The following is a 9,767-nucleotide window of genomic DNA, read 5'->3' as shown; positions in this document are numbered from 1 at the left end:
ATATGTTCTCCCATTCAGTGGACTAAATTTTCATTTTGTTCATTTATCATGCAAGAATTTCTAGTTTAATGTAGTCCCATTTGTTTATTCTTTCTTTTGTTTCCCTTGCCTGAGATGATATATCAGAAAAAAATATATTGTTATGAGAAATGTTTGAGATTTTACTGCTTATGTTTTCTTCTCATGTTTTTATGGTTTCAAGTCTAAGAGTTAAGTCTTTAATTCATTTTGAGTTTATTCTTGTGTATGGTGTAAGAAGGTGGTCTAGTTTCATATTTTTGCACATATCCAATTTTCCCAACACCATTTTTTGAATAAACTATCTTTACCCCACTGTATGTTCTTGTCTCCTTTGTCAAATATTAATTGATCATAAAGATATGGGTTTATTTCTGGACTCTCTGTTCTGTTTCATTGATTTATATGTCTGTTTTTCTGCCAGTACCATGTTTACTGTGGCTTTGTAGTATAGTTTGATATCAGGCAGTATGATTTCTCCAACTTTGTTCTTCTTTCTAAAGATTGCTGTGGCTATTTGAATTTTTTTTCTGTGGTTCTATATATATTTTTGGAATATTTGTTCTAGTTCTGTGAAATACATCTATCTTGAAAGGAATTATGTTGAATCTATAGATTTCTTTGAGTATGTGGACATTTTAATGATAGTAATTCTTCCTATCCATGAACATGGTATAAGCTTCCACTTAATTTTAAGAACATTGTATCTTCTTCAATTTCTTTTTTTAGTGTCTTATAATTTGAGTACAGGTCTTTTACATCCTTGGTTAAGTTTATTCCTACATATTTTTTTTTTGTTAATCCTCAGCTGATGATATTTTTTCCATTGCTTTTCAAAGATAGTGGAAGGGGGAAGAAAAGGAGAGAGAAACATCAGTGTGAGAGAGACACATCCACTGGTTGCTTCTGGCTGCCTCCCGCATGCACCCAACCCAGGGCAGGAAGCAAACCTGAAACCCAGGTATGTGCCCTTGACCAGGAATCAAACCCATGACCCTTTGGTGCATGGGCTGACACTCTAACCACTGAGTGACACTGGCCAGGACTTTTTTTTATGCTGTTGTAAATGAAATTGTTTTTTTTTAATATATTTTTATTGATTAAGATATTACATATGTGTCCTTGTCCCCACGTTACCCTCTACCCCCCCCCCCCACTCATGCCCTCACCCCCCCGTTGTCCGTGTCCATTGGTTAGGCCTATATGCCTGCATGTAAGTCCTTTGGTTGATCTTTCCCCCTTACCTCCACCCTCCCCTACCCTCCCTCCAAAGCCCGACAGTCCAATCAATGCCTCTCCGTCTCTGGATCAGTCCTTGTTCATCAGTTTACGTTGTTCATTATATTCCACAAATGAGTGAGATCATGTGGTATTTATCCGCTCTCCAGTTCCATCCATGCTGTGGCAAATGGTAAGAGTTCCTTTTTCTTCTTCCTCTTCTTAAAGAATACCTTTCAGCATTTCATATAATGCTGGTTTGGTGGTGATGAACTCCTTTAGCTTTTTCTTATCCGTGAAGCTCTTTCTCTGACCTTCTATTCTGAATGATAGCTTTGCTGGATAAAGTAATCTTGGTTGCAGGTTCATGCTATTCATCACTTTGAATATTTCTTGCCACTCCCTTCTGGCCTGCATGGTTTCTGTTGAGAAATCAGCTGACAGTCGTATGGGTACTCCCTTGTAGGTAACTGACTGTCTTTCTCTTGCTGCTTTTAAGATTCTCTCTTTGTCTTTTGCTCTTGGCATTTTAATTATGATGTGCTTTGGTGTGGTCCTCTTTGGATTCCTTTGGTTTGGGGTTCTCTGCGCTTCCTGGACTTGGAAGTCTATTTCTTTCACCAGGTAGGGGAAGTTTTCTGTCATTATTTCTTCAAATAGGTTTTCAATATCTTGCCCTCTCTCTTCTTCTGGTACCCCTATAATTCTGATGTTGGTACGCTTGAAGTTGTCCCAGAGGCTCCTTACACTATCTTCATATTTTTGGAATCTCTTTTCTTTTTTCTTTTTCAGTTGGGTATTTTTTGTTTCTTTGTATTTCAAATCTTTGACTTGATTCTTGGGATCCTCTTGTCTGCTGTTGGATCTCCGTAGATTATTCTTTATTTCAGTCAGTGTATGCTTAATTTCTAGTTGGTCCTTTTTCATGTCCTCCATGGTCTCACTATACTTATTGAGGGACTCATTAAATTTATCGGCGGTTTCCATAAAATTCTTGAAAAACCTTATAAACGTGGCCTTGAACTCTATATCCAGTCGTTTGCTTTCCTCCATTTCTGCCATTTGTGACCTGTTTCTTTGTCTCCGCATTTTGGCTGCTTCCCTGTGTTGATAGAGTGGCTTTGTGTGCTAGGTGTCCTGTAGGGCCCAGTGGCTCAGCCTCCCCAGTTACCTGAGGTGGACACTCTTGGTGCACCCCCTCGTGGGCTTTGTGCACAGTCTTGTTGTAGCTATGCCTTGGTTGTTGTAGGATCACTGGGAGGAATTGACCTCCAGGGCAATTGGCAGTGAGAATCAGCTGTGTCTGCAGTGGGAGAACTTCTGTGCTGGAGACACCCTTCTGGGGCAAGACTTGCTTCAGTGGGGCTTTGGTGCTCACTGAGACTGCACCCTGAGTGTGTCCCTTATGGATCTGAGGAGTTGTGATCTGGATGGTCCCCCTCTGACCACTGGGTACAGTGGCTCTTGGATCTAAGGAGGTGCTAATTTAGCCTCTGCCTGAGGTTACACAGCAGGAACTACGAAGAGAACTGCAGATTCCCCTTCCTTTTTTTTGAGTTTGGAAGTGCCCTGATGATGCTCAGCTGTGTAGCAATGCAAGCCGCTGTGGGGCCTTGGGCCTTCTCTTGGAAGCTCTGGGTCTATCTGGCCCAGCTGCGGTTAGGTAATTACAGGTTGCAAAGGAACGGGGCATTCATATGCAAAAGCCTCTGCCACAGCCTGGGCAGGGCGGGGTCTCAAGGAATCAAAGGGCGGATAAAGCAGCTATGGCCGAGCCTCAGCCCCGCCCTAAGGAGTCACGAGTCCCAGTGTCCCGGCAATGGCTGCAAGCACCTCTGAGGGAAAGCCGCTCTCAAGCTCGCCCGCTGCCAGACAGTCCAGTTTCTCCCCGTATGAGTCCTGGGTCCCCAGAGACTTCCCGGAACCAGATTTCAGAGCCGTCGGGAGCTTGTGTCTCCCTCCGGATTCAAAAAGACAGCCGGGTCCTCAGGTGCCAGACCCTTTCCGCGCACGCGAGCCCCCGTATCTCTGCACTCCACCTCCGCAGCTCCTCCCGCTCTCAGTGTGCTTTTCTTTCCTTCTAGTTGTAGAATTTACACTCAGCCAGCCCTCCTGTAGTTCTGGATGATGTCCACCTTGTGTTTTTGATGCATTTATCGATTGTTGTGGGAAGCAGCAATTTCCCGGTGTTTACCTATGCCGCCATCTTAGTTTCTCCCTGAAATTGTTTTCTTAGTTTCCCTATCTGATAATTCATTATTGGTGTATAGAAATGCAACTGATTTCTGGATATTTTTTGTATCCTGTTACTTTATTGAATTAATTTATCAGTTCTAGTTGTTTTGGGTGCAATCTTTAGGCTTCTCTATATACAGTATTATGTCATCTACAAATAATGACAGTTTTACTTCTTCCATTCCAATTAAGATATATTTTATTTCTTCTTCTTGCCTAATATTTCTTCTTCTGTATCTAGGACTTGCAGTGCTATGTTAAATAAGAATTGTGAAAGCAGCCTAGCCTGTGTGGTTCAGTGGTTGAATGTCAACCCATGAACCAGGAGGTCACAGTGGATTCCAGGTCAGGGCATATGCCCAGGGTTGCGGGCTCTAACCTCAGTAGGAGGCATGCAGAAGACAGCTAATCAATGGTTCTCTCTCATCATTGCTGTTTCTATCTCTCCCTCTCTCTCCCTTCCTCTCTCTGAAGTCAATAAAAACATTTTAAAAGAATGGTTAAAACAGACATCCCTGTCTTGCTCATGATTTTTTTTTTTTTGAATCCTCACCCAAAGATATGTTTTTATTGATTTTTAGAGAGAGAGAAAGGGAGAGAGAGAAACATTGATGTGAGAGAGCATCAGTTGTTGCCTCCCATATGTGCCCCAATCAGGGATCAAACCTGCAACCTTTGGGTGTACAGGATGTGTGTGTCCTGACTGGAAATCAAACCTGCAACCTTTGGGTGTACAGGATGTGTGTGTCCTGGCTGGAAATCAAACCCGCAACCTTTGGGTGTACAGGATGTGTGTGCCCTGACTGGAAATCAAACCCGCAACCTTTGGGTGTACAGGATGTGTGTGTCCTGACTGGAAATCAAACCTGCAACCTTTGGGTGTACAGGATGTGTGTGTCCTGACTGGAAATCAAACCCGCAACTTTTGGGTGTACAGGATGTGTGTGTCCTGACTGGAAATCAAACCCGCAACCTTTGGGTGTACAGGATGATGCTCCAACTGAGCCACCCAAGAGCTTATTCCCAATTTTAAGGGAAACACTTCGTTTATGCCCATGAGTATGATGTTGGCTATAGGTTTGTTATATATGGCCTTTATTGCGTTGAGGTATCTTCCCTCTATTCCCACTTTGCTGAGGGTTGTCATAAATGGGTGCTGGATTTTATCAAATGCTTTTTCTGCATCTATTAATATGATCATGTGGTTTTTATCCTTTGTTTTTACTTATGTAATGTATCACATTTACTGATCTGTAGATATTGTATCAACATTACATCCCAGGAATAAATCCCACTTGATTTCCCTTTGGATATGCCTCTTGTGAAGCTGATTTGATACTGTTTTGATGTTGTCTGAAGCTAGCCACTGGGTGTATTGGTTCTGGAGCCTCTTGGTGCAGGCCAGTGTCAGACACAGCCTATGACTGGCCCTACGCAACCCATTTGGAGTTACAAAGTGGCCCACAGTTTGTGGCTGGCTCTGCTGTGCCTGGTTGTGCACAACGAGGATCAAGCTGTGCACCAAGGCTGGCCTTTACCAGCACCAGACCCTGGAGCAGGTGAGCAAAAGTCTCAAAAAAAAAAAAAATGAAATCTACCTTTGTCTGCCTCCATCTATTGGCTGCCTGTTTGGTTCAGTCACTGAAAAATCCTCTGGCAGGATTCAAGTTGCCTGGGATATGTTCTCAGTGAGTCACCAGGTAGGGGCAAGTGGTGTTCACCAGATCTAAAAATATAGAACGCTTCACAAATGTGCACGATATCCTTGCTCAGGGGCAATGCTAATCTTCTCTGCATCATTCCAATTATAGTAAATATGCTGCCAAAGTGAGCTCCAAGGATGCAAACTTCAAAAGAGAAATCTTTTAAAGGGTTTCCCGGGTTTTATTTGCTGCTAGGAACAGTCTAGCAGACCCAACAAGACCACTGTCTACTTCCTAGTTCAAACTCTAGACCATCTCAAAAATGGAGAGTAACCCTTAAGAATGTTTGTGCGGAGACCTAACAGGTTTGGCTCAGTGGATAGAGCGTCGGCCTGCAGACTGAAAGGTCCCGGGTTCGATTCCGGTCAAGGGCATGTACCTTGGTTGCGGGCACATCCCGGGGGGGGGGGGGGGTGCAGGAGGCAGCTGATTGATGTTTCTCTCTCGTCGATGTTTCTAACTCTCTACCCCTCTCCCTTCCTCTCTGTAAAAAATCAATAAAATATACTTTAAAAAAAAATGTTTGTGGGGAGACATCTCCACCTCTTTATAAAGAAAAGCAAACTCTTCAGATGAGCCAATGTAGTATGACTCTGCAAAGTTGCTGTCCCCTAGGAAATATTACATAAGTGATATGTCCTCGGCCTCTTGTATGTCAAACATCACCAAATCCATCTCTCACACATTTGAGGTATTATTCACTCATTTGGTAAGTGTTTATTAAATCTGATTATTTCAAGTAACTTGTTCTAAGGGCTATATAAAATGCAAAGATTAATAAAGAAATTTTTGACTCAAGCAAGAAATGAAAAACAAAACACAATGAAAATTAAATGAGACATAATAACATTGTGTGGGATACAGAGGAAAGAATCATTAATTCAGAAGAAAAGTCTCCATAGGAAAAAACAGCATGTGTGAAGAAGGGACTTAAAGGATAAATAAGATTTGAATGGCTGATGATTCCAAACAGAATGAATGCCACATGCAAAAGAACAAGTGCATGAAATGCATAAATAATCAAAAAATCACAAAGAGCCTATTTTAGCTAGAGCCCATTGGAAGATGTAATGAGAGGAGAATCTGGATATATCTTTTGGAACATCATTAAGAACCTTGAATCTAAGCTCTCACTAAAGAACTTCTATTTATGCATATATTACTTGAATATTTTTGTTTGTGAGAGTTGGGCTTTTCTTTCACAGATTTCCTCTTTCCTTTTTATTAATCCAAATACTAATGAAAAACATCAGAGATTCAGGTAATCTTGAAACAGCAGTAGAGTGTCTACACATTCTAAATCAGTTTACCCAGGATATGGATCTATATCATGAATGACTAAGTAAAGCAGAAAAGTTACCACCTCAAATATGAACTACTCATGAATGAAGACCCAGTATTAGAATGAAGATAAAAATAATATTGAATAAAAAATAAAATAAAAATTTTAAATGTTGAAAATAGGTTATAATATTAACACAAAAGAATTCATTGAAGAATCAGTAATAGAAGTTCGGTTAAGAAAAGTAAGCAAGGATAATTTTTGGTTTGAGATCTTACTTAGGTCACCCTGCAGATCACCACTTTCTCTTCTAACACACAGACACACCAGGAACCAAACATAAGACAGGGGCTCTGCAAAGTAAGCCTGTGTGGTCAGTGGTGGGAAGTTATGTCCTTCACAGAAATAAAGGATTCCTTCCATTCAAAGTATGACACTCATTCCTCTTTCCTTTCAGTTTTAGGTGGCCTCAGATTCCCCAGATCATCACAGCTCCAAATGCTACACACCTCTGATTGGTCATTCCAGAAGAGGTCAGAGGAACCATGGGAAACCACACCACTGTCACTGAGTTTGTCCTCCTGGGGCTCTCAGATGCCTGTGAGCTGCAGATGCTCATCTTCCTGGGGCTCCTCTTGACCTACCTCCTCACTCTACTGGGGAATCTCCTCATCGTGGTCATCACCCTCATAGACAGGCGCCTCCACACTCCCATGTACTATTTCCTCCGCAACTTTGCTATCCTGGAGATCTGGCTTACCTCAGTCATCTTCCCCAAAATGCTAACCAATATCCTGACCGGATATAAGACCATCTCCCTACTAGGCTGTTTCATACAAAGTTTCCTGTATTTCTTCCTGGGCATAACAGAGTTCTTCCTACTGGCAGGGATGTCCTTTGACAGGTATGTGGCCATATGTAATCCTTTGCGTTATGCCACCATCATGAGCCAAAGGGTCTGTGTCCAGCTAGTGCTTTGTTCATGGATGACAGGATTCATCCTCATCATCATTCCAGCTTTCATCGCATTTCAGCAGCCATTTTGTGGCCCCAATATCATTAATCATTTCTTCTGTGACAACTTTCCACTCCTGGAACTCATATGTGCAGATACAAGTCTGATAGAGCTTCTGGGCTTTATTGTGGCCAACTTCAGCTTACTGGGCACTCTGTCTGTGACGGCCACCTGCTATGGCCACATCCTCTACACCATCCTACGCATCCCCTCAGCCAAGGAGAGGCAGAAAGCCTTCTCAACCTGTTCCTCCCACATCATTGTTGTGTCTCTCTTCTATGGCAGCTGCATTTTCATGTATATCCGGTTGGGCAAGGGTGACCAGGGGAAGGACAGGAACAAGGTTGTGGCCTTGCTCAACACAGTGGTGACCCCGATGTTTAACCCATTCATCTACACCCTGAGGAACAAACAAGTGAAACAGGTATTTAGTGAGAAAATGAACAAGCTCCTCTTAAAAAGATGAGCTGGCCTGACCAACATGGCTCAGTGGTTGAGTGTTGATCTATGAACCAGGAGATCATGGTTCAGTTCCTACTCAGGGCACATGCCCAGGTTGCAGGCTTCATCCTAGAGGCAGCCAATCAATGATTCTCTCTCATCATCGATGTTTCTGTCTCTCTCTTCCTCTCCCTTCCTCTCTGAAATCAGTAAAAATATGTATATTTTTTAAAAAGATGAGCTGGACCTGAGGACAGGGGAAAATTGCCTCCTTTTCTCTGCAAATGCAGCTCCTGTCCTGATCTCCATGAACTATCCCCTCCTAGACAGTTTTTTACCTTGTACTCAAATCTATAGGGCTTTCTTACATATATCATTAGTGACTTATGCAATTTCGTCAGAGAATACAAAAAAACTCAGTATGCCACTTCCATGTCTGCTATGTCTTAATGTTTCTGGCCCTAGCCTATATCTGAGCTTCTTAATCTTTAAGTTGTAATTATAAGCTTAGCATTCCACATCCTCTACATCAGTGATGGCAAATCTATGACACGCGTGTCAGAGGTGACACACGAACTCATTTTTCTGGTTGATTTTTCTTTGTTAAATGGCATTTAAATATATAAAATAAATATCAAAAATGTAAGTCTTTGTTTTACTATGGTTACAAATATCAAAAAATTTCTATATGTGACACGGCACCAGAGTTAAGTTAGGGTTTTTCGAAATGCTGACATGCCGGGCTCAAAAGGTTCACCATCACTGCTCTACACCATCCTACACATTCCTTCAGCCAAGGAGGGGCAGAAAGCCTTTCAAAATTGGTAAAAAAAAAAAAAAAAAAAAAAAACCCTCAACAAGAATCTAATCTAATAATAGACAAACCTGGTAATTGATTGTACCTTCGCTACGCCTCCCATAGGCTAATCAGCATGATATGCAAATTAACCGCCAACAAAGATGGCAGCTAATTTGCATACTGCAGGCACGGTGGGACAGCGCCATCCTGCCTACCCCGCTGCCATCCGGGCCTGCTATCTGCAACCCGGGCAGCGGACTTCCCGTGTGCAACCCGACCTGTGGCTGGCGGGCAGGACCACAGCGATTGGGCACCCACCCCACCCTCATCTGGCCCTCCCGTGGGGGACCCGGGGTTGTTGGGCTGGAAGGCGGCTCCGGCCAGAGCAAAGGCCTGGGTCCCGGGTGCCGGAGGAAAACCGGTGCCAGCAGCCAGGGGGAGGGAAGGTGTATTGCACGAATCTTTTCATGCAACAGGCCTCTAGTATATTTATAATACATTTCAGAAATATTTCTAGTATATGTATGGAGAAATAATGAAGCGGATAGCCAAGATAGTCAAATCATGTCTTGCAAAGCTGAAGAATAAGCTCTGGACCAGAAGATTTAAGCAAAAGTGCAGAAAATCTTTTTTCCCCTTTTTTTCAGAAAATATTATAAGCAGATTCAGACTCCTGGTGGGGAGTGGAGGGGGTCAATAATGGGCTGCCCATGAAGCCTTGTACTCTAGGGGTATATGCTATAAGCCTGCTCTTTATCTATCTGTGTTGCCACCTGATTAATTCCCTCATTGTTCTGGCCTAGCAACAGACCTGAACTTTCCCTGTTCCTATGGGTCGATACACCTTATTGCTGCAGGCCCTCCCTTGGTTTCCCATGCCTCGCACTCTGTGTCCAAAAACATTATATTATTTCAGCATAGTTGGTTTCTTTGATTAGGCTTGCTCAAACTGCCGTGTCTTGCTGGGGTCCAACCCCAGCAGGTCCAGGGGTCCCCAAAGGTGTGGACGGAGTCGGCGAAGAAGGAATGACACGGAGGCAGCGTTCAGTTGACCAG

General features: G+C 42.9%; 1 protein-coding gene and 1 non-coding gene across 2 annotated transcripts; one reads left to right on the top strand and one right to left on the bottom strand.

Moving 5' to 3' along the window:
- Positions 1–5,199: 5,199 nt before the first annotated feature.
- LOC118661325 lies at positions 5,200–5,306 on the bottom strand. Its single transcript, XR_004969282.1, has one exon. It is a non-coding gene; the product is annotated as a U6 spliceosomal RNA (small nuclear RNA).
- A 1,695-nt stretch (positions 5,307–7,001) lies between these two features.
- LOC118664876 (olfactory receptor 49) lies at positions 7,002–7,937 on the top strand. The gene has a single exon (XM_036325550.1). It carries the CDS (start codon positions 7,002–7,004, stop codon positions 7,935–7,937), a length of 936 nt encoding a protein of 311 aa, XP_036181443.1.
- Positions 7,938–9,767: the final 1,830 nt, after the last annotated feature.

The sequence above is a fragment of the Myotis myotis genome, unplaced genomic scaffold (assembly GCF_014108235.1).
Source record: "Myotis myotis isolate mMyoMyo1 unplaced genomic scaffold, mMyoMyo1.p scaffold_m19_p_1, whole genome shotgun sequence".
Taxonomy (NCBI): Eukaryota; Metazoa; Chordata; class Mammalia; order Chiroptera; family Vespertilionidae; genus Myotis; species Myotis myotis.
This window is presented reverse-complemented; position numbering and strand designations above follow the sequence as displayed.

What these genes read in the sequence shown, in the direction of transcription:
- LOC118664876 (XM_036325550.1), top strand. Translation starts at nt 7,002, where the DNA reads ATGGGAAACCACACCACTGTCACTGAGTTTGTCCTCCTGGGGCTCTCA.